At 50.4% G+C, this 22,292-nt stretch overlaps 2 protein-coding genes across 9 annotated transcripts in view; one reads left to right on the top strand and one right to left on the bottom strand.

The window, feature by feature from the left end:
- Positions 1-1,007: 1,007 nt before the first annotated feature.
- On the top strand, positions 1,008-4,648 carry PLAAT1 (phospholipase A and acyltransferase 1). Of its 7 annotated transcripts, none has more exons than XM_074590947.1 (5): positions 1,031-1,408; positions 1,767-1,880; positions 1,969-2,209; positions 2,402-2,670; positions 3,067-4,648. In XM_074590947.1, the coding sequence occupies exons 3-5, from the start codon at positions 2,071-2,073 to the stop codon at positions 3,166-3,168; spliced, it is 510 nt and encodes a 169-aa protein (XP_074447048.1). In that variant the 5' UTR covers positions 1,031-1,408; positions 1,767-1,880; positions 1,969-2,070; the 3' UTR covers positions 3,169-4,648. The 7 variants fall into 7 exon arrangements, 6 of the variants coding, with proteins under 6 accessions (XP_074447050.1, XP_074447048.1, XP_074447047.1 ...); XM_074590948.1 differs by having other exon boundaries at positions 1,178-1,408; positions 1,966-2,209; XM_074590950.1 differs by having other exon boundaries at positions 1,202-1,408; positions 1,812-1,880.
- A 17-nt stretch (positions 4,649-4,665) lies between these two features.
- The window catches only part of LOC141744611 (putative cation-transporting ATPase 13A5), a 35,084-nt gene continuing 17,457 nt past the window's right edge, over positions 4,666-22,292 (bottom strand). For both annotated transcript variants that reach the window (XM_074590944.1, XM_074590945.1), the window contains 17 exons: positions 21,344-21,494; positions 19,971-20,054; positions 18,713-18,869; positions 17,159-17,276; positions 16,556-16,680; positions 16,228-16,391; positions 15,514-15,636; positions 14,613-14,692; positions 13,564-13,606; positions 12,639-12,748; positions 11,838-11,934; positions 10,712-10,784; positions 9,926-10,100; positions 8,936-9,126; positions 7,329-7,417; positions 6,546-6,626; positions 4,666-5,779 (listed from right to left, as the gene is read on the bottom strand). In XM_074590944.1, the coding sequence (XP_074447045.1) occupies positions 5,579-5,779; positions 6,546-6,626; positions 7,329-7,417; positions 8,936-9,126; positions 9,926-10,100; positions 10,712-10,784; positions 11,838-11,934; positions 12,639-12,748; positions 13,564-13,606; positions 14,613-14,692; positions 15,514-15,636; positions 16,228-16,391; positions 16,556-16,680; positions 17,159-17,276; positions 18,713-18,869; positions 19,971-20,054; positions 21,344-21,494 (2,062 nt within the window). In that variant the 3' untranslated portion in view covers positions 4,666-5,578. The remainder of the gene's footprint in view (positions 5,780-6,545; positions 6,627-7,328; positions 7,418-8,935; positions 9,127-9,925; positions 10,101-10,711; positions 10,785-11,837; positions 11,935-12,638; positions 12,749-13,563; positions 13,607-14,612; positions 14,693-15,513; positions 15,637-16,227; positions 16,392-16,555; positions 16,681-17,158; positions 17,277-18,712; positions 18,870-19,970; positions 20,055-21,343; positions 21,495-22,292) is intronic.

Here is a 22,292-nt window from a genome sequence, read left to right as displayed (position 1 = left end):
TTATTATTTACTTACCCTTTCTCCTTTCCCTTGTATCCATAAACTCACGTGTGCCATTAGCCAAAAAAAGTATCTGTAGCCTCCATGAACAGTTAGGTAGATAAAAGGCATTTTATTCTGGTCCATTCAAGTACATGCCAGCTGTCCATCCAGCACAGCGCAGCTATTTTGGAGAGGGTGTGAATGGAAGGGGGCTTTCAGCCTCGCTACATAATGAAAACGAATCAGCGCGAGAGACCTACTTGTGCGCAAACGAACTGTCAGCCTCATGCTGGAATTTCACTGCAATTATAAAAGCGTTTTTCCTGCCTGTTCAGCGTCAGCTCCCTATTGCGCTCCCGCGCTTGCTGGCAGTGCGATTGTGTGAATGCCCAGCCCTGCTGACCACACTCACCTCCCCCTGCTGCCGGTGGGACCACAGCCCGGCCACTACCCTGCAGGATCCCTACCGGGTCCTCCCAGACAACAGGGCTCAGCTGTGCCCAGGTAAAGCGGATTTCTGGATTTCCATGGATAGATTACCATTCTACCACAAGAATTGCCTTGGTTTTCCACAGCAAAGCTTTGCGAATACTTGAGACTTGAAGCAGGGGGTGATCTAGAAAGCAGAACTGCAATTCAGGGCCGCACTGAATCAACTATTTTATGTCAATAGAAGCCAGAAAGGTGACAAATCTTACACAGCTCACATCTTTTACATCAACTGTCTTGCTCACCTGACTTCTGAAATGCCAGACTTTAAATACGCTGCCTAGTTCAGCTCACCCAGAGGAGAGTTTTGGTGCCAGTGACAACTCCTTTCCAGCCCACTGTGCCGTCAGTAGCCAAAGGCACAGCCGTGACCTGCCCAGCTCTGCTCGGGCTGCCAGCGCGGCCACCCCTCAGCTCAGGGGACTCTTGCTGGGCACAGCCACGAGACTCCTCTGATGTCCTAAAGGAAATTCCTGTCCCACAACACGAAAGACACGTGGAAAGCCACCCTAGAAACATCTTTGCCCTTGGGATTTACTCCGAACTCCACCTCCTTTGCTTCCCTTCGCCAGCAAAGAAGCGGGACGGCAGCTCCGCGCTGCCTTTCCCTCGGGAAAGGTTCCCAGGGGAGGGATGCCCGGCTGGGCCCCCGCCCCGCAGCCCACCCCCGCGGCTCTTCCACCCGGGGGCCGCTTCTGGCAACACCGTCCGCAGCGGGGCTCCTGCCGGCGGGGCAGAGCGGCTGCGTGGCCAGGCGGGAAGGCAGGCAGGGAAAGACCCCCCCCGGGGACCGAGCAAGCACCGCCTGCCCGGAACTCGCCCAGCTCCTCGCCATTTATAGCGGCCGGGAGGAGCCAGGAGCCGGCCCAGCTTCCGCCACCGGTCCCCCGCCTCGGGGCGACTTTTCGGGCCGCAGCAGCAGGACAGGCGCTGGGGGGTGAGCGGGACGCCATGGGACGGGCGGGGGCGGCGATGCGAGCGGGTGCCTGCCCGCAGGATGCGGTTCCCCTTCGGGGTGCGGGTCTGCCGAGCTCCTGGGGGTGCTCCGGAGCCTAGGGATGGGCTCGGCACCCCAGCTGTGCCCCCTCCCCCGGGGAGCTGCGACCCCCCCGGCGGAGCTGGCCCGGTGCCAGAGCAAGCAGAGCCCCGAAGGGAGCCCGGCCGGGAGGGACCGGGGCGGGGGGCTCTGGCGGAGGGGGCGGTTCCGAGCGGGGGCCCGCGGAGGTGGCCCTGCGGCGGGGTCGGGCGCTGCGAGCTGGATGCCCGCCTGTGATGGCTTCAGCCTTGGCCGGCAGCGCTTGGCGGGAGGGGCGGCGATTCCGTGTCTGACCCTACGGCAGGTCGTCGCTGGCAGGCGGGACCCGGCCCCCCGAGCTGGGGCCCTGCGGAGAGGGGACCACCAGCAGCAGGTGGGTGCCCCACGGTAGCGTTCCACATGCCGTTTGAGGGTGCCAGCGCCAGGCGCTAATGATTTCCCTGCTTGCGATCCCCCAGCAGATGCCCGGAGCACATCCCAGACCTCCCCTCTCCACCGAGACCTCTCGCCTTGCCTTGAGCCTGCCCAGCAAGAGGGGCATGTCCTGACCTCAGGCCCCTGAGATGGCAGCTATCGAGAGCTTCAGTGCCACCCACCCTGGCGACCCCCAGCCCGGGGACCTGATTGAGATCTTCCGGCCAGCTTACCAGCACTGGGCCCTCTACCTGGGGGACGGGTACATCATCAACGTGACACCCGTAGGTAAGGCTGGTGCAGCCTGGCAAGGTGCAGAAGGGGCTTTGGGGTGACCTCGAAGCCCTGTCACTCCCCCTGGGCTGGTGGGGAACCCTGTGTCTGTAGATAGCATTTCCAGGAGCCAGCCAGAAAACCCTCTGAGGTCTTGGAGGAGCCAGCCAGAGCCTTCCTGGCTCATCCCATCCATACCTTTTCCAGATGAAGGGCCCCCAGCCACCTTCTCCAGTGCCAAGTCAGTGTTCAGCAGAAAGGCCCGGGTGAGGATGCAGCTCCTGAAGGACGTGGTGGGCAATGACACCTACCACATCAACAACAAGTACGATGGCACCTACGCTCCCCTCCCGGTGGAGGAGATCATCCGGCGCGCTGAGTACCTCATTGACCAGGAGGTGTCCTACGACCTGCTCGGCAACAACTGTGAGCACTTCGTGACGCTGCTCCGCTATGGCGAGGGGGTCTCTGACCAGGTAAGTAACACAGGGTAAGCCCCTGCATGCCTCACAGCACACCTCCTTGCTGCTCTGTGTCAGCCCCTGGACCAGGGCATGGCATGCCAACTGTATGGGGAGTCACCCAACCAAACCATCGCCGCCTCTGGCCTCACAGGAGACCCTGCACCAGGAGGTTCACTATATGGTCTGTCTGCACCCTGGCAGTGCCCTCTTGCTGAATGCCACAGCCTAAGGGTAAAAGCCTGGGTGTTACCCCTTCCGCTTTTAGGTCAGGTGTGTGTCATTCATTTAATTGCCTCCATTATTCCTGCCTGCTCTTCATTAGCATGCCTGGGAGTTAAAAAAAAAACAAAAAAAAAAAAACACCAAGCTTATCATGTTTCCAGCCTGTGTTTTGCTTCCTGTTTGCAGGCCAAACGAGCCATCGGTGCCATTGGGTTTGTAACAGCTGCTGCTGGTGCCTTCTCCTTGCTGGGCTTGCTCCGGAGCAGATCCAGAGAGAGACAGTACTGACGGGCTGCCGGGATGAGCTCGGACCAGGACAGGGAGGCCCCAGCCAGGAGGGACCCAGGACAGTTTTTGGCCACAGCTGCCACCGAGGCTTACTAACAAACAACTGTGTCGCCCTTGCTGAGAGCAGCACTAGCCTGTTTGCTACATCTGCTTTTATTTCATTGCCTGTGATGATTTTTGTGGTAGTCTGGGAGCACTTGGAAGCAAATTCTCCATCCTCACACCCCTGCTGCTCTGCTGAGGGCTGGCGCAGGCTTTCTGCACGCATGGTGGCTTTTATCAGCTACATCCTGTGGGCTCTTTCTGTGAATAACCTATTTTAACCTGCTTGAAGAAACGTTTTTACTTCTACATTACTTTTGTTTAAAAAAAAAAAAAAAGGTATTGCTGAGGGTTTACTCTGTGTCCTCCAACTGGGAGGAGCCTGTGCAAGTGGAAAACCCTGGGAAGGGCAGACAAGGCATGTGCTGTGTCCCAGAGCCTGTGCCTGCCGTGCGAGGGCAGGAGGCAGGAAGGAAGGGCAGGTCTTACAGGCAGTATTCCTCAGTGTTTTTGGCATGACAATGTTTTGCTCAGTTTTTTCCTGCCTGCAAAGCACCCCTTTCCCTGGCTCCTCTGACTCCCTTTGGGAGCAGCAGGCCCCCAGTCTGCGGGGGGGGGGGGGCGGGGCATGGTTTGACAAAAACCCAGCTAACTTTTCCTCTGGCAGCAGTTTGTTCCAGGTTGGGACTGCTGTGCAACTGAAATTTCCCTCTTCATCCTGGTAAGTGCAGTGATTATTGGTATTGGACCTGACCAAGCTTACTAGATGATCTTTAAGGTCCTTTCCAACCCCAACCATCTTATGATTCTACTTCTTGGGCTGCCAAAGCACTGAGGTTTAAAGAAAGACCACCATGGGTTGTGAGGGCAGCCAGGAGCCTTTGTCCCCCCGCAGCTGGGGTGATGGTTCAGGCGCCAGAAGTTGAGTTTAATCAGTTTGTAGCCCCAGCACAAGATTGATCTTCCTCCAGCCATCGGAAAGGCAAAGCCGGGGGGTCTCTGCCTGGAGAATGAGCTGTGCAGCACCTATGCCCTGTCTCCAAATCCACGGAGCCCCGCTCTTTCCTTGTCACAAAGCTGACACATGCCTTGTCTTAAAAGAAAACTGTTTTGGAAAAGTGTGGTTTATTACTCTCTACCAGGAATATCTGGCTTGCACGTTTGGAATTGCATGTAAGAAATGAAATCCTGTGTTGCTTTCTGCAACTGCCTGGACTGTAAGAAGAGATGAGAGCAAAAGAGTTGTCTGTAAGAGGCTTGCTATTTTTGTCTGCTCTTAACATGTACATAACGGGATCAGAAGCTTTTTTTAAACAGCAGTTGTTTCAACGTTTGAAATAACAAAGCCCAGACTTCTGGTCGTAATCTGTTGCTACATTTGAATATATTTCTTCTTTTTTTAACATGGGGAAACATAATAAAACAGAACCTGAAAGTCTTTTTTTTTTTTTTTTTAATTAATTAGGTGGTTGAACGATTTGAAAACGAGTGAGCAAGTACAGAGGGATGGGCTTCTTGTGCCTGTCCAGCAGCCATGTGCTGGGGCATGTTAAAACCCTGGCTTCTTGGCATGACCTAGTTAAAAGCAAGACCCCAAGGCTTAGCCCTGCTTTCTGCCGCGTGACACAGGACCTGGCAGAGGCAGAGCATGAACAGGGGGGGTTTGTGTGTGCGTAGCAGCTGTGCTGCTACAAGTAGGGCATGTCCCCGCCAGCCTTCCCAGCCTGGCCTTACAGCAGTCCTCCAGCTTTAACCTTTCTTGTACTCGGAGCATTATGTCTGCGAGAACGGCCGCGGGCAAGCTGGGCGAGGACAGGGTATGTGCCCTCTCACATCTGTAATGCACTCCAAGATGCAAGAACATGGGGATTACTTCATCTGCGAAACTTTCTTGTAGTTCTTGGAAGACGCAGCATTTCATTTAACACAGGATTTTGCAATTGTACGTGTGCTCCTCTGTGCGGTCAAGATTAGGTCACGGATTTTGGATTGCCCTCCCGTCAAGTCTGGTGGGTGCATTGACAGGATTGGGTGGAGCAGTGTCTGAAACGTGGAGTGAGAGTGTGACGTGGAGCAGCAGAAGCCATCGCTTCACTGTATTCAGTATTTTTGAGCCTTTGTAGGAGATGTTGCCAAGACTAGAGTCAAGGCTGTTGGTTGTTTTACCAGCAGCTGAGAGAAAAATCCTTGCCTCTGCTCCGGGACGTGGCCAGCGTGGGCCCAGCCTGCCCCTGAATGGCTGGGTTTGTGCAGGGGTTCCAAACGCGTGGCTCTGGTGCACGTCAGAGGATGAAAACACAGGCTGGTCAGTGGGAGTGGGGGAAGCTGCCAGCGCTGCGCAGACCCACGCCCGGCTGTGGGCTCTGGCTTAGTCCTCATTGCTGTGTTCGTAGGCGGGGTTAATGTAAATCTCATCCGTGCCTTTTGCAGCAACGTCTTTTCTGTTTACGGGAGGCCAGTTGGGATCCCTCTGCAGCATCCTCTGCCATTTTCGGTACTGGCTCTTCGACTTGTACCCAAACCAGGCTTTAAGCAGCAGCCAGAGGTGCTTGTTCTGCAGGATAACGTCCTGCGGAGTGACAGAGTGCAGGCTCAGTGCTGCTGCCCTTCTCTGGGAGGAAGGACCGCTCGGGGACAAACCCCATCCCTTGCTACACGTGCTACCCCTGAGCCCCACGGGAGCATGGCGCCAGGCGCCTGCCTGCGCTCCCCTTGGGTAACAGGGCTGCCAGAAGCCACCGCCCTCATCCACAGGACGGCTCTGCTCGGTTATATTGGGACAGCGTTGATCTCAGTCTGTTTGGCTGAAGAGGATAATCAAGGGACATGTTTTTGCTCCGGGGGCTGTGGGATGGCTGGGCACTGCTGCTCCTTGCAGGGGACGGTACCCGGTGCTGGATGCAGCCCACGCCCCCCCGCCAGGGGTGACACAGCCGGCCTTGACCCACACAGTGCTTTAGGGCTTAGTCATTACTGCAACATCCAACTGCACAAGCCAGCGCAGCCTCTGGCCCGATCGATTGTAGGGCAAGAGGGAAGTAGCTGTTTTAAAACCAGTGCCAAGGGCCTGGCCTGTGCTGCGGCCTGCTCCCCTGCGAGCCGGGGCAGCGGCTCCTCACGGGCAGCTGCACTGCGGCTCCCGCTCCCTCTCTCTAAAGGCTTAAGAGATGTGGTCTAAATAATCTCTGGTGCTGCATAAAATGGATTTGGTTGACGCAGATTGAGTCTTATGGGGAAAGCAAAAAAAAAAAAAAATGCTTCTGCGGGAGGAAAGCGTTGACACAAGTAGGGTAGAAGGACCAGAGGGGGAACAGGCAGTAAGTAAATGCACTCACCTCCGTGAAAAAAGATACGCAAAAGGTGACCACGAGCATCAGTAAGATGTAAACTCTCCAGATCACAGGAGTGCAAAGAAGCTGTTGGAAAAGACATGAACAGCAATTAGGTTTAAATGCCTTGCCAAGATTTGCATCTGTTCCTAATGATTTGAGAGGCTGACTAACATTTTCCTGGTGGCAAGCATGGAGGAGGCAGTAAGAAGTGAGTGACAGTAATTCCTTGTCGCAGAGATCTTGGAAGGTTTGATGCCAGATTCCCCACGGCACGGAGCTGCCTAACTCACCCTGGCTACTGCTGAAACCGGCAGATCAGGTGCCTGGGGCAGGATCTGGTGGCCAAATACTTTTGAGGAGCTGCAGCTAATGCTCAACGTGCGGCTCTTCTCCCTCTGCGTATGCCCACCCTGATGCCAGGCCACCATCTGAATCCATCCCGTGCAGGATAGCCCGGGGCAGCACAGCGGCAGGCAGCTGCAAAGCCACACGCAAAACCACAATCCACCCTATTGTGCTTTTCTGTTAAGAAAAGCTCGGCGAGCTATAAGCACTTTTTCCTCTCCCTCTTGCCACCCACTCTTTAGAGGGGAGGAGGACTACCTCATTAATCAAGCCCTTGTCAGAAGGATGTTGGAGAAGTCTGAAAGGGCTGCCCCGTCAGCATCGGGTCAGCACATTCGTTTCCAAGATGACCGCAGCTGTAGCTTCTGCTCTGTGCGCTTAGGTAAAGGGCCAGCAAAATATGTGGCGTGAAAAGGAAATGCCCATTCCGTTTGCACTTACCTGCATGCTGCTGTAGATAGCATCAATGTCGGCGAAGAAGAGGAAGAGGCAGATTGCAAGCTGGAGGGCCAGGAGGACTGAAAACACATCTAGGGAAAGAAGAGCATTTGTGGCCCTGAGAAGGAGGGGGATTGGTGACCAAACTCTGCAAATGTGCTGACAGGACCCCCGAATGCTAATGCTGTAAAACTGCCATCATGTAAAATGCCTTTTTATTTTTTTGCTTTGCACCCTAAAAGAAGAGCTGTGGAACTGAAACTAGAGGAGCTACTCCCCAGCAGCCTGTTGCAAACCTCCCCACCTACACTGTTTTTCTTGCACAAGTGATTTAGCACATTCTGATTCTTATACAACTAGAGAAAACTGCCTGGAAAGGGCACTGCTGTGAGGGCACACCATCACCCCTTCCCCTGCACTCGCTCCTCCAGGTGCTCAGCCACACACCTGGACAACAGGCAGCAGAGGAGGCTGCTTGTGCTCGTGGGCTGACCTCCCGGGGTGAGGGGAGGTCAGAGGCTTCTGCAACCAACAGAATGCAAAGGTGGGCTGTACCCGTGCCTTCCACAGGAAGGGCTTGTCTGGCTTTGTATCCCCTTCCAAAGGAGCCGGAGGCTACAGAGAGATGACAAATGGCTCAGATGTCTGGAGTTGCCAAAATGCTGGCAATTACCAGGAGCTGAGCATCTTAAAACTAGCTGGTCAATTGGGCCAACAGCTCCCAGCAGCCTCCTGGCAACCTTCTCACTGCCAGGCAGGAGAAAACAGGGCTCCTGGGTGGCAAAACCAATGGAACTGCCCTTTACTTCCTCCTAGGGATTGTCCCCAAACAGGGATAAAACAGAGAAGCGCATGCAGATTTGTGAGCTGCCAGAGTCCTCTGGTCTGTCTCAGCCTGGCTGCTTGCAGGGCAGCTTCTTTCTGGTCTCACACACCTTCTGCAGGTGATCAGTGCTCTGTGAAATGGGCTTAGGACCTGCCTTTTAACAAAATACCTAATAACATCAACTCCCCTGAGGTTAAGCAAAGCCCTGCCGTCACCTGTGAGCTGCAACTGCAAAGGAGCTGCCAGTTAACTGGTGGCTAGAAGGGCTAAATCACCTCTGCAAAACTCAAACAGAAAAAGAAAGGTTATTGTGAGAGGATTTTAACAGTGATACTATCACAGGCTTTTCTCTCTCATCTCTAGGAATGGAAGTCAGGCAAGGTAAGACTGTGAATCTCACAGGAACTCTTTCTGATGTGTGTATTTGGAAACAAATACATCTGATCCTCATATGCTCTCTGTGTTCACAATAGTACACAGTTCTGCTCTAAATCCAGCCCATCACCTTCTGGAAAGCACACATTTTCCAAAATAAAATGCAGTCTCCTTTTTCAGCTCTGCTGCTTTTTATCTCCAGGAAGAAGCTAACATAAGCACTGCTCACTGAGCTTTTTTAGAAACGGAGAAGTAGGAGCTCACATACACCAACAGTTACTTTACGTGCCAGTCACTGGTGTGGGTACAGAAATCCACAGCATCCCTTCCCGAGCAGCCTCTACTGCCAGGGTTATTTTGGGGCAGGAATGAGAGCCTGTAGAGCACGTGTTACTCCGGCTCTACTCACAGTTGGTGTAGATGGGCTTCCGGAAGGGCTTTCCCTTGGAAAAGACGAAGGCCACAATGATGCAGTTGATAGAAGACAGTGGCCACAGCGTAGTGTCTTCGTAACTGAGGACGCTGCTCTGGGCACCACTGGTGGTACCATTTCCCCCTGGGCTGGTGTGTGACATGGTCTGGTTCCCTGGAGAGCAATGTCTGTAAGGTAACACCCAGCGTTTTGTTCCTGCTTTCTCCAGCAGCAGTAAAGTGCAAACAGCAATTCCTTTTTCTTTCTGACCCAGCCTACTATAACCAGATGCCGCCCGCAGGAGTAAAAACCACGTTTTAAACCAAAAACAAAACAAAAAACCCAAATAACTTAGCTTAATTTTCTGGTTTGTGCCAAAATCTTGGCTCTCAAGTGGGCAATGATAGCAGTGTCCGAGACACATGGCTATGAAGATGCATGCCCCAGCCACCTGCACATCACTCCGGCACGCTCGCCCTGCCATGCATCCATGCAGCCTCAGGGGGACAGCCCCGGCTGAGCCCTGGCGTCTGGGAGCATCCCCACTGAAACGCCTATTGGGCCTCCTGCCCCATCAGCTCATTTCTGTGTGATGATACACCAGCCATTCATATATAGATTAGAAGGGAGGGAGGGAGGCCAGCCATCCCCTGCCACCCCGGGGATGGGCGCCCACCACAGCCCTGGGCCCTGGCACTGCCACTTCTCACGCATTTCCAGATGGGCTTCAAAAGAGGTGTTTTAAAAACACACATGTGTTAGCCCTCGGGCTGGCCCTTTAAGATTTGAGTGTGGCATCTGCAGCAACTTCATTTTTCCTTGGCAGTACTCCACTGAGCACACACACAGCTTGGGGGGGGTGGAAATTGTCCCACTCGGGTCCCTCAGCGTGCCTGGCTCCAGGCCATGGTGGGGCTGGGGTGTCCCCCAGACACAGCAGAAACGTGATCTGCAAACGGGGGACCAGAGACAAAAAGAGGGACTTACCTCTGGCTGGCCAGCACTACATACCAGGGCTGCTGCTTCACCAGAAGGAAGCCACAGGTTTGCATGATGATGGTAAAGCACACGTTGAGGATGATGGAGAGCAGCAAGGGAGGAGAGATGAGCTGGCCAGGGGGGCGATAAGGTGCCAGCTTTGGATAGGCTTCAGTCAAGCTCACTGGGGAGAAACCAGAGACGTTTGCCATCTGTGGCAGCCCAGGCCACCAGCATCCCTCTGCATTTGCTGGGCAAGCAGAGCCACACATAGACCCCCACCCGCTCATCACAGGTGAAAGCTGCAAAGCCTGGACCTAATCACCAGGCAAGAAGTGGTTTTGATCTCCACTATTTTCCATCTGAACCTCCCCTGAATCTCCCCCTCAGGAGAACAAAGAGAGAAGATGGGGAATATCATCCTCACTTGCCCGTGGGAATCTCCAGTGAAGTCTAAGAGCCATACTGGGTCTCACAGCAGGAGCACACAGGAGACCAGGAGCTGAATTTACACTGTCTGAGCCCCACTGACAGTCACCAGAGCAACTGCTCCTCTTCCCGTTGAGTCTCACATCCAAACGCTATCGGTTATATACAGAGTTCTGCAGCCATGTTTGCAAAGGACTATAAGCCAAATCCCATGCTCTGGGCCCTGGGAATTGCTCTAGCACCAATGGTTATCATGTTACTGACAGCAGAACTTGGCTCCTTGTTTTTATTTTTATTGGGAAATGAAGTCAACCATTTAGACTCAGGCTTTCAAACAGACACAGCTGGTTTCCCCGAGCAGCTTACTTGTTAGGCAAACCAAAAGGGTAATGACGATGTCTTGTATCAGGTACTGGTGAATCCCAAAGATTTGCAGTTGCTGGAACAAAAAACAAAGGCAGCACCACCTGAGAACCGACGTCAACTTTGATGATACAAACTTCAGCATCCAACGCTATTTCAGAGCAATGTCATGCCAGCAATGGCAGCTTCACAGCCCTGATGCAACCCCAGGCTGCCAGGTGTCAGCCAGGTTCCACTGAATCCTTAGCTAATTCATAGCACTTGTGGGCAACCCAACATTTGAATGTAGCAGTTGAATGTTTTTCCACCCTTCTTCTAGCAGATACCAATGCCCCTTGGACCACTTAGATCAGGTCACGCACTCCCGGCCCACAGTAATAACAATGATAACCAGCAATGACCACTTTGTGCGTGCCAGGTTTGAAATGTCTTTGGGTAGTGGGGACAGGGACAAATTTGGTGTGGCCCAAACTAGTGGCCATGGAAGCTGTCCCCATGTGGAAACCCACAAGTGCTCCCTGTTTGCCACCGCGGCTGGGCCGTGCCTTGCAGGCTCACAGCCGCTCTCTTTGCTTCCTGTTCTGCGTCCTCCGCAGGGCTGCACACGGGAGATGTGCATGAACCGAGGCAAGAGAGGTGGCCCCGAGTAAATCCATATGTGAATTTCCTTCATTGTTTTTCTTCTCACGTATTGAAATTTTAGCGGATTCATCGCATGCTGGTGATACACCATGGTAAATCTTCCTTAGCTACCCTCGTGCATCTGCCTGAGACACTCACTTCTTTTTCAAGCATTTTTCCCAGCAGAGAGAGGCAGCTGCTTTCCCAAATCCCCCGTTTTACAGCAAGTTCTGCTCCTGGGCACCCACCACCCATCTAGGCGGGACTCACCCCCTTCTAATTCCCTTTTTTCTTTTGGAAGAGATGAAGCTTTATCACTGGGCTTTTTCCCCAATTCTAGGTGTCCCTACAACCAATCTACCCCCTGCCATGAATTACCCGGCTTTTCACGTCTTTGTTACGCCTTGAAGCCCTGTATGCCTTTTCCTCCCTGCTGAGTAATACCACTAAAGATAAAAACCTACAGTGAGCACAGCGTACTGATAAAAGACCGGCACGAAACACTTACCCAAAACAGCAGAGCAGTACCGACAAACTGAATCAGGCCGTAGAGGGTCAGGTATTTAACCACAGCGAAGGAAGCAACCAAAGCAGCTCGACCTTCCCTGCTCGAAACACAAAACAAAGCTAAAACCTCCCTTACAGCTACAGTACTGGGGGTTTAGTGCTACAAGTGGTTTCTGCTTCTCAGGAGGGCAACTCCTTTTGTTTAGGAGCTCTAAGAAGAATAAGAAACAGTTCAAATTCCATAGACAAATATTTTGGCCTCAAGATACTGCAGAGCCACTTAACTGCACATCTGCAGTGTTTTGTTTCTTTGGTTTTACTCTGCAGCTACAATTTTAATACCTGGATTAAGCCGTTGTTGCTTTTTTCATTACTAATTTGTTCAACAGTTCTGGGAATCAAGCACATTTCTACACAAACAAGTAATTGTCTTTGCATACATTTGGTTAAAAGGCGTTCTCACTGGCTGTTCCATGACCGAGTGCAGCGCATGGGTATCACTATTTTAAAGTAATGACAAGCAATTCTATTCTGTCACCATTATACCTGCCCTTTCGTGCCACGCTCCCATTGTACCTGTTCCAAAAATATCAGCCACCGTGGCCAATGCTCTCCTAAAACCAGAAAAAAAAAAACCTCCCAGCACTGGAATTTGAGGATCAAAACCTATTCAAAAACCCTTCTGCTCTATTTTATATAGTGACTGAGGGATCAGGTTTGGTTTAGCAGCATCTCTGAGGGTAGCGCAAGTCCACTCGCGACCCCACACCCTCAGCTCCGAGCAGGGACTCAGCAAACTCACCTGATCAGCTCCGGCACACACTGGATGTTGGGGATTTGGGAGGTGAAGGGTGAGGCCACGGATGCCTCCTGCTCTGACAGGGATATCCCTGCATGCGCCATTTTCAAAGCCTGAAATGCACAGGAGTAAAAGAAGCTGGAGAGGCAGCCACCCCCCCCCAGCCCACGCAGTATGTTTACTGGTGCTTTACAAGTTTTGCTTCAAGTGTCTTTTGTAATTGATCTTCCTCTATTCTGTGGCCCACCTGATCTCATTTTCCAGATATCTTCCCTCTCCTGAAGCTTAAATAATTCTTTTGTTCATTTAATCCCATTACACCTACTTACAATCCTTTGAACTACCCTGTATGCTGTTTCCCATTCTGGGGTTTGTGCACACCTCTCCTGTTAAACAGGCTCCTAAACTATTTAAATTACCATTTTATCCTCTTTCTGTTCCTTTCAATCTCATGTTCCTATTTCTTTTATTGCCCTTTTATGAGCTCCCCGTCACTTGGCCTTGTTGCCTCTGGTTTAGTGCTCAGGTGTAGGCTATGGACAACTTTTATGAAGCAAGCTGATGCATTATTATAAAATTATATTATGATAACATTTATTATAATAATATAATAGATATAATAATTTTTTTATGGCTAAGACCCTCAAATTTACAATTGTAAATTTGAACAAATGTGTAACAAAAAGTCCTTTGCCTCTGTTTTGGGCAGGGAGGGAAATCAAATCAGTAATCCTCTATTATCATCTATGTTAGTATAAAAAAAATAAGCACATAGATAGTATTTTACAACGACACACTGACCAAGTGTCCCCATGAGCTAATTTGGGAAATGCTGGTGACAAGGGGTGTTGGGCAGCCACTTGTCATAGCACTCCTTAGGCTGAAAGAGGTGAAATTTCCCAAGAACAGCAGATGAGCTCCTACGTACCCCGCAGTCGTTGGCGCCATCACCGCACATACCCACGTAGTAACTGGTGGAGGAAGAAGGAGGAAAACACGTAAGTCTCTCATGTAGGGGTTTGATCCTGTGGTGGAGCACCCGCTGGCTTAGCACTTGCAGGGACATCAGAGCAGGGACTCGTGGTGGCCCTGCAGAAGTCAGCGACTCTTTCCAGAGGACCAGTTGTACATGGGGAGAGGTTGGGGCAGAGTGCACAGGGCAAAATTATGATTAAGGTTTGAAAGAGGCTGTAACAGGAAAGGGAACGCTGCCACTTTATTCCAGACAGTGTTTTCTCCTTGGTACGAGAGGCCACGGAAAGGCAGCAGGATGCGTACGTTTGCAGCTGCTCCTGCGGCTGCAGCTTGGCTTTTACCAGCATTTTCTCTTTGACTGTCTTTGTAGACCCAAAGACACAGGAATTGCTGAAATCATGCAGCAGCTCCCAAACCACCACGTGTGATGTCCCTCTGAGAGAACAGGGAACATCATCCCCAGAGGAAGCATCTCATAACCAATAATTAAGTGTTCCTTTTTCAGAAAGGTATCATGTCTTGTTTATGCTTAGCAAGTGATATCTACAGTTAGCATGGGGAAACATTCCTTTGGGGGACCTGAAGGAGCATCTTCGGGGTCAAACTCCCAACTGCATCCACCAGGTTGGTTTCAGCTCTGCTAAAGCTGCAGCCAGGAGAGCACCAGCAGCCACGCGGGAGGTACTGGGGGTGGGGGCTATTTGTAAATATGGGGTTGTGACTATTTTCATCTCAGCCTCATTTAATGCTGCCTTCTGTACTGCACTAGTGAGAAGCAGTGGCTAAGTTTGGGAGAGGGGTGCAGGTATTCCTGATGCAGAGGGATCCCTGGGGGGGAACTGAGAGGAAGGCGGCCCAGAGTGATGCAAACAGGGATTACGTGTGGAAGAAGGGAGGGTCGGAAAGATGGGCCTGCAGCAGAGCTAGTTGGGACGATCACATTTCAAAAAAAACCCACATGTTATTGGTTTGATTCAAAAAGAAAACAAAAGAGAACCTTACTTGAGTTTCTGAAACTCTTCAACGAGGCTGGACTTCTGGCCAGGAGACATCCTAGCAAAGACAGTCGCGTTCACCAGTATCTGCAAGAAAGAGCAACGGGCTGCCTTGGGCAGGCATTTGTGCCTCCATCACTCCACCGAGGCAGGACAAGGCCTCCCTGACAGGTGGGTGCCTGACACTTGTGAAACCCTCCAATCCCACCTCCCAAACCCTACCATAGTTTTTCTACCCTTAAGGTTCAGATTTCCTCTAACGGCAGATTTATCCTGCTCTGCTTTCTACCTTGCCTGCTCCGCAGGAGGTGCTGGGAAGCCAGCGATCACCCCGTGCTCTGCAGCAGCCTTTAGAGCAGCAAGGCATTATAAGTGCTTCCCAAGTGCAGAACAGATGGTTGATGACAGCAGCAATAACACTGCTCAGCCTGACGTTTCTCCTACCTGAAAATCTGGCCAGAGAGTACAAAATCCAAAAATCTGTCCCAGCACCAGCTATTTTACGGACTGGGTGACAGGAGTCGAAGATTTCTGCTGGTAGATGTGGGTATTTCATGTTCCTGATGCCCCTGCTGAGCAGAGGCCGTTGCCAGCTATGGTAGCGGCACATGGGAATGGTGTTGATGTTTTTAATTAAACTGAAATTGAGAAGGTGACCATGGAGTAACTCCACTGTGCAGCTGCTCGCAGCACCACAGCCACCCCTGTCATTTGAGGTCATAGAAGATGCCGAAAGCAAGCTGTTTGGGTTAAACCTGAGGCATGGTGGGAGGCTGCCCAGAGTTATCAACTTGTGAAGGGACAACGCTACAGCTACCGTCAGAAAAACACCTTTCTCCAGCTGGAACACCACTGCCGCTTTACAAAACAAGGAGGGCAACTAAGTGCGTTGTTTCCTCTGAACTTACTTTTGGCAGCAAGCTGTAGAAGTGCTTTATAATAACCTGATAGGACTTTCCATTCATTGCAAAATGGTAGTTGCAGGTTTCTCCTTCCAAGGTGATCTTTTCCTCGGTATTAGCACATACCTCCTAGAAATAAGACAGCATTTATTCTCAGACTGAGGTCATAACATGCCATCTCACTTCCCCCTCGTCAGCCTCCCACCAGGCACCCAGGGACACAGCCCCCTGCAGCATCCCTTTGTAAAACTTTACACCTGGAAGTACTTGATTTTCTACCTGTGTTTCCACACGTAACTAATCCCCGTTAGCCACTTCATTTAGACACTGAAGTTTGGCCCAGCAAATAGTCACACAGACCAGTATGTATAATTGCACGTTGCACAAATTAATCCTGCACACTTCAAGTGTGATTGAAGTGGCCACTGCATCTGCAGAGCCTTGCCAGTTATTTGTGTAGTTATTTTGCATGTTGCCTTGAGCTAAGAGCCACTGTATTGATTATTTCTCCCTAGTAGGCGCATGGTCAATACCACACTCCATATACCCTGGGGCAGATACGAACTAGCCCCCAGGTTTCCTCTATTCCTCAGAGCTACTTCCAAATCCTTAGCAAGGAGTCCAGGCCTAAGGAGCCTGGGCATTAGACATTAATTAGACACTAAAAGCTTTGTTAATTCCCCCTGGCACCCGAAAGCAGCCATCCCTGGCTGTGCTTACATGGGGAGCAGCTGTGTTTGCTTTGCTCTCTTCTGCCAGTCGCCAGGCAATGGAAGCTGGAGCGGAGCCCTGTGGCTCATTTGCTTCGATGAGGATGACTTTGCTGCCCGTGTGAATCATACCCGCGTTCCTGGCCACCGTGACAGCTGTCTGTAGGTTGTCCCCTGCAAGGATAGTGGAGAGGTAGGCTCCTCACGTCTGCCATAGCACGGTGGCAGCCCAGATAGAGACTATGGATGTGCCATGGAAGATGCTGGAGGAGTGAATCTCTGTCCTGTGTGCCCCGCAGCAGCCAGCACAGCCACAGGAGGAGCCTGGGGAGATTTACCTGTGACCATGACGCTCCTGATGCGGGCAGCAGCCAGCTCTTGTAGCACAGGCTTCGTCTCCTGCTTCAGGCGGTTCTCCATCACCAGGAGGCCCAGGAACATCAGCCCAGACTCTGCCTCCTCTCTTGGCGCAAGAAAGAAACACACACGCTGTTTCCCAGGGACAGCACAGGGAGCGAGGCTCTCCCTGTGGTTTTTGTTCAACAGGAGAGCCGTGCTCGGTGGGAGCAACGCAGCAGAGGTGTGTGTGCAGAGAGAGGGACAGGGATTTGGTGGAACTGGCTGGCTGAAACCCACAGATTGCAGCACACAGAATTTCTACTGCAGTCCCAATCCGTCGCCATATAGAAGCACAATGACCAGCTTTCATTACCCTTTGATAACAGATTCTGAAATTCAGCTCAGTGAGCCTCGAGAGAGCAGTAGTAAAGCAGGCGATTAACAGTGTAATCAGCATCTGCTGAGAGGAAGGTGTTACAGGGCACAGCTTCCCAATAGGCTCCCCTTTGGTAGGAGAGGAGGGGAAGGTTTGGGGCAGGTTGTAACACGCAGATAGGAAAGCAGCCCCAGAGCGATACCAGCAGCTCATCAGCACACCTTACCTCTCCAGGCTGCTCACGTCTACATCCTTTCCCAGGTTTAGCACTTTATGGGCCAGGGCAATGACTCTGAAGCCTTGGCTTGTGTACGTCTTCAGCTCCTTTAAGAAATTATCTGGGACTGTTTACAGGAAAAAAAGTTTCGTGGTTAGAATATTCCACCCTTGCTGATTGCTTTTCTAGGGTTAAACGCCTGCCTTTTAGACTGCTTCATGGCCTGGGTTACAGCACTGTGGCATCTCATAGGAGTCAGCCGGTTTGTACCAAGGCCGTGCAACTGACTGTTCAAATAACTGATCTATGTGCCTGTTTTATACTTTTAAAATGCAAGTTAAGGTGCAGGTAGATAAAATGAATTACTGGGCAGAGGACAAATAATAAAGATAAGCGACTAGATTCTGCCCTAAACTTTACTGCATACGTGCTGAGTGACTGAGGAAATGGTTTTTATGTTTAAGCCTTAATGGGAGAATTCTCACAGTTCCTCAATTTTCATTTCTCTGATCATTCCTGTGACTCTAAAAGCAAAAAGTTCCTTTTACCTTTGCAGTATTTTGTACTCACTACATCCTGCAATCACAGCTTTACAGTGCGGTACCTAATTATTCATTAAGCTGCAATCAATATAGAAACAATCAAGACAGGATAAGAGGAGCTATTTAGAAAGCTGAGAAAGTGAAACATAATTTTGAAGACATTTTTCTTGCTGATGTTGACTTGTTTGGAGGCTTGTGTCATTAGATCTTAGGTTGTTCTAAATTATATGTTTTCATTGTCCCTCAAAGCCATTTTCATCTATTTTCAGGTCAGTGCCATCTGAAGTAACAAACTACAGAGCCACAGACCATGGGCACTGTGTTTTCTTGGCATCCTTTTGAAGTATTCGGTGAAAGTGACTGAGTTTCAAGTTTGCAGACAAATTTGAGTATAAGCCTATAATATTGTTGAGCTACAAAAGAGAAAAGCCTATGTTTACTTGCAGAGAGAGGACAGAAGTCTTGGCTCGAGTGTTAACACCAATTATCCTTAATAACAGTAATTTGTATGTCCACAGCAAGTTTCCCATCGCTGAGATTTAAAGCCTTTGCAAGCCAGGTCAGTAACAAAATGCTGAATTTACAGAGCAATAAATTATCAGGGAATTTAAGAACTTGTGCAGCACAACACACTTGCTGTGACACAAGCAATTAGCATGATCCTACATCTGCTGTGGGTATTTTGACATATCAACCTTATTTATGCGCTATATCTTCAGCTGATGCACGTCAGCTAAGGGATGTATGGGGGCTGAACCTCAGGCTGTGCATCTCACTGGCTGTTGGGCTGTGTGCATCTTTAACTTACAAACAAGCAACGAAAACTTGTTTGTAGTATTAACTACTGACATTTAACAAGCCCGAGGCTTGCTTGTGGGAAGAGTCATACACATGCAGTTGCAGCACGGCCAGTGGGAAGGGCGAGCACAGAAAACCTTTTCGGATTAGAGCCCCAACATAAACTCCGGTTTGGATTAAGTCCAAATAAACACTGTAAAGTTGTCCTTTCCCAGTTCTGTACCAGTTTCTTGTCTGCAAAAGCTGGACACTATTTCTGGTGCTCCTTTCATGTACAGGTCATACTGTTCCTCTCCGATCTTCTGTGAAACAACAGACATCCTCTGCAGCCCAGAAGAAAATGGGAATTGATGCAGGATTGCTATTCCTTCCATGGGAGCCTGAAGAGATCAGGAAAGTGAGATGATATTTGAGTCTTTGATTAAACAAAGCAAATGCATTCTGAACTTCAGCTCATTTGAGGCTTTCCTGCTAAGGTGATTTATTATTAATAGGAGAATATTTCATTTATGCTGCCTTCTGGCTATAGGATCAGATCACTGCTTACAAGTTTAGGAACCACAGTCTCAACAACTCTGTCTTCCCAGTGTACTTCCCAGGAACCTCAATGGTTTTCTTTATATTTATCTGGTTTTCCAGGCTTTGTCCCATCCTTTCTCTTAATAATCACATATTAATCTAATATTCCTGCATTTACAGTCCTGGGAACTGAAGTTTGGCGTGTTACAGTGATGTTACCATGGGAACAGAGCAATCCTAGAAACAAGATTGATTTCCTTGTTGCCACAGCACTGTCTTACTGGTATTGCTAGCAGAAATCACATTCCTTCCACCTGGAGGATGCTGGCTGGTTCAACATTTGGACTGGAAACTTAACAATTTTTAACTGTCAAAACTTGGAGCCCCCCAAATGTACTTTAAAGAGGAACAGTGAAGCAAACAACACCGTGCTTTGGGGTGATGCTGATAAATCTGTTAGTAGCATTGCACAACCATTACCAGTAGGGCTCATGGGCCCATGTCCGTGCTTCTAGCTCTAATGCCTTGCCCTTATGTTGCCTCCTCCTGCAGATGAACTCATGCTTTTGATGTTTATTCTGTTTACAAAGTTTCTCTGCGTTATTTTCCACTTACACTGAGTGTGTAGTTTCATTTTGCCAGCAGCTTTACAGGGTGAGGACTCAGAGAAGTCTGTATCTTTTATTAGTGCAAATAGTGGAGTTGGAAATGTGGGGCTTTTAAGGCCCATGAAGTGCTTTAGATGCCACTTTAGAGAAGAAGCTCCACTTTAATTAGAGTTTGCTTTCCTGGTCCTACGCTTCCAGGGTGTTTTGGGGAAAGGTACAACACGGTACCAAGAGCGGTTGAAAGGCATTTTGCAACCGCTAGCCCAGGTAAATGAATAGCGCATATGCTAGGAGTTTGCAGATGCTGCAGGTTGAAAACACAGAATATTCATTCTCAGAAAGAACTGGACTTACAGTGCTGGCCTTCGGCCCCGGTCTAACAACGCAGGTGTTGAGAGCAGCAGCCCCATCCTGAGCTGTGCTGGAGTCATACATCTCCTGTACAAGGAAAAGCATTATTTATGATACTTTTTTTTTTTGGCTTCACACCTGTCTGTTAAAGCAGGGCAGCAGCACATGGGAGTGTGTTTCGCCCATACTGTTGCCACTCAGTTGCAGAAGTGTTTTGTTATGATCTAATAGGTCTCCCTATCTACTGTCAGTGACAGCCCCCCTGCAGCCGTGTCCTCAGCAGAAGCCTACATGGCCCTGCGTATTTTGACTTGATGAGAGGAAAATGCTGTGTCAAATTTTGTGGTTTCTCTAAACTCAAGTTCCATACAAATTTAATGCCATATCAATGATGAAGGGAAAGAGAAATATTATGTAGCTGTTTTTATCTTCCAGTCTCCTGCTTTTAAAAGACTGTCACTGATGTTCTGTGCAGAAACAGGGTGGTAATTTTCAGTGTAGGATGCTTTTAGCCCTCCATCTCTCTTACTTTACGTGCTGCCAGGGCTCATTCACCCTTACAGTCCCCTTCTGCTGTCATGTGGCTCTGCTGCTGCCTGCTCTTCCACAGGTGCGAGCACCAGCCTGATGCCGTCCCGCAGTGCTGCTGAAAGAGCTGCCATCTGTTTTACTTATTGATTAATCTCTCTTGAGCAAAAGGTTGAAGGAGAAAAGATGAGAAGGCAGTTAACTGCAGAGACCCAGAACCCCTCCATGGCTAGGACATGGCAGGGAGAAGAGCATCCCCTTTCCTTCTCTTGCCTCCTCCCATCCTGCTCCCACCCAAGCAACTCTCCTTCCCCACGGATGAGTCCTGAGGCTCCATCTCTCGCCGCTTCCCCAGGCCTCTCTTGCTGTGAGACTTGCTGTGCACTCAGCTAGAGGCTCCAGCCTTGGTTTCTCCATAGGGATGTCGCTTTGCTAATGAGAGAGAGCAACCTCTCGCATACAGGCATAAAACCCTGCCTCTGCGTTTCCTTGGCTGACTTGCGCTCTCTGCACCACGTGGCCAACGGCATGGTCTGGTCATCTGCTTCCAGCAACCAGGCTCCCCTTCTGCTTCCTCACACTCCAGTGTTTCCAAATCAAATTAAGAGAGCAAATGCAGGCAGCCACAAGGAAAATGATGGCTGGACTATCAAAAAGCAGCCACAGTGCTGCAAATCTGTCATGAGGTTAGCAGAAATATCAGAGCAAATTCCGGCTGTTAGGACCAGGACCAGAAAGGATTTTCCCCTACAAGTATATATTTGAGCTTGACTCGTGAGTGAACCCCCATGGGCTGGGTTGAGGGTGTCCTTGCTTTGGATGCGTGCAGAGGGTGTGAGTCACATTACCCAGTGTGTGCCCTCAAACATTTTCAGGTCCAGTGGATCTCCCTGAATCTTCTTATCCAAAACAACCAGTGAATGACAGCTCGCCATGGCTCCACACACGGGTCCCCAGGGCAGAGGAGTGCTGGATGGGAACTTATGGATTTTCTGAAACCTGATTAAAAGCAGAAGGTTAGTGGGACCACTTATCAAAGGGGTGCAGAGACACAAGTCCTCAGCTAGCGCGTACTGGTGCTGCTCGGCTGCGTTCAGTGGAGCTGAGCCTAATAACTGCAAGCAACACGCTGTCCTACCCATCCTTCTGATAACAGGTCAGATGCATTCAGAAGGCCAAAAAACCACCCAATAATTAATTGGGATGAGTTCAACTTGATATGAAGTGACTGAGATGGTAAAACACTCAGAGGGGCTGGCACAGGAGTCCCGCTTGGCAAATGCTGTTTGGTGTTAGACAAAGCAGAGAAGTCACTGTTGGAGAGGAAACAACTTGCAGCAGGGATCGCAAAGAAGTTTGGCAACCTGCCCTAGGAGAAGATTTGTGAAGCTGCAGTATGGAAAGGGGGCGCATCTGCTCGGGCTGGTGCTGGGCACCCACCGGGGTGGATAAGCAGCGTCAGCCCACTCTCAGCACCCCTGGGAGAGCCACAAGGAGCCCAACCTTCACTTCCAGCTGTAGATTTTACATCTGCATGGCCACAGACACCAGATGCTTGTCCCTCACGCCTTGGTTTTAAAAATGGATAAGTTGGTTGACTTCTACTGAGTTCCACCAAGGCACGCTGTCAAAGATTCATGCTGCAGTTTCTTTCTGTGGAAGGTTTATTCCCTCCTTGGCCCCGCAGTACAGACTGAACACGTGCGAGGCTGGGTGGGTGAAGGCTCTATAATTTCATCATGGAAGTTATTTCTCAGAGTCTTCTCACACACACATTTTTCCCCTCTAAGAAACTGG

This window comes from Larus michahellis, chromosome 6 (genome assembly GCF_964199755.1).
Source record: "Larus michahellis chromosome 6, bLarMic1.1, whole genome shotgun sequence".
Classification (NCBI taxonomy): domain Eukaryota; kingdom Metazoa; phylum Chordata; class Aves; order Charadriiformes; family Laridae; genus Larus; species Larus michahellis.
This window is presented reverse-complemented; position numbering and strand designations above follow the sequence as displayed.

Excerpts from the sequence above, each read along its gene's own strand:
- PLAAT1 (XM_074590949.1), top strand. The coding sequence starts at position 2,071 with ATGGCAGCTATCGAGAGCTTCAGTGCCACCCACCCTGGCGACCCCCAG. Across the intron at positions 2,210-2,401 it reads CATCAACGTGACACCCGTAG|ATGAAGGGCCCCCAGCCACC; the intron begins GTAAGGCTGGTG and ends TACCTTTTCCAG. Across the intron at positions 2,671-3,066 it reads GCGAGGGGGTCTCTGACCAG|GCCAAACGAGCCATCGGTGC; the intron begins GTAAGTAACACA and ends TCCTGTTTGCAG.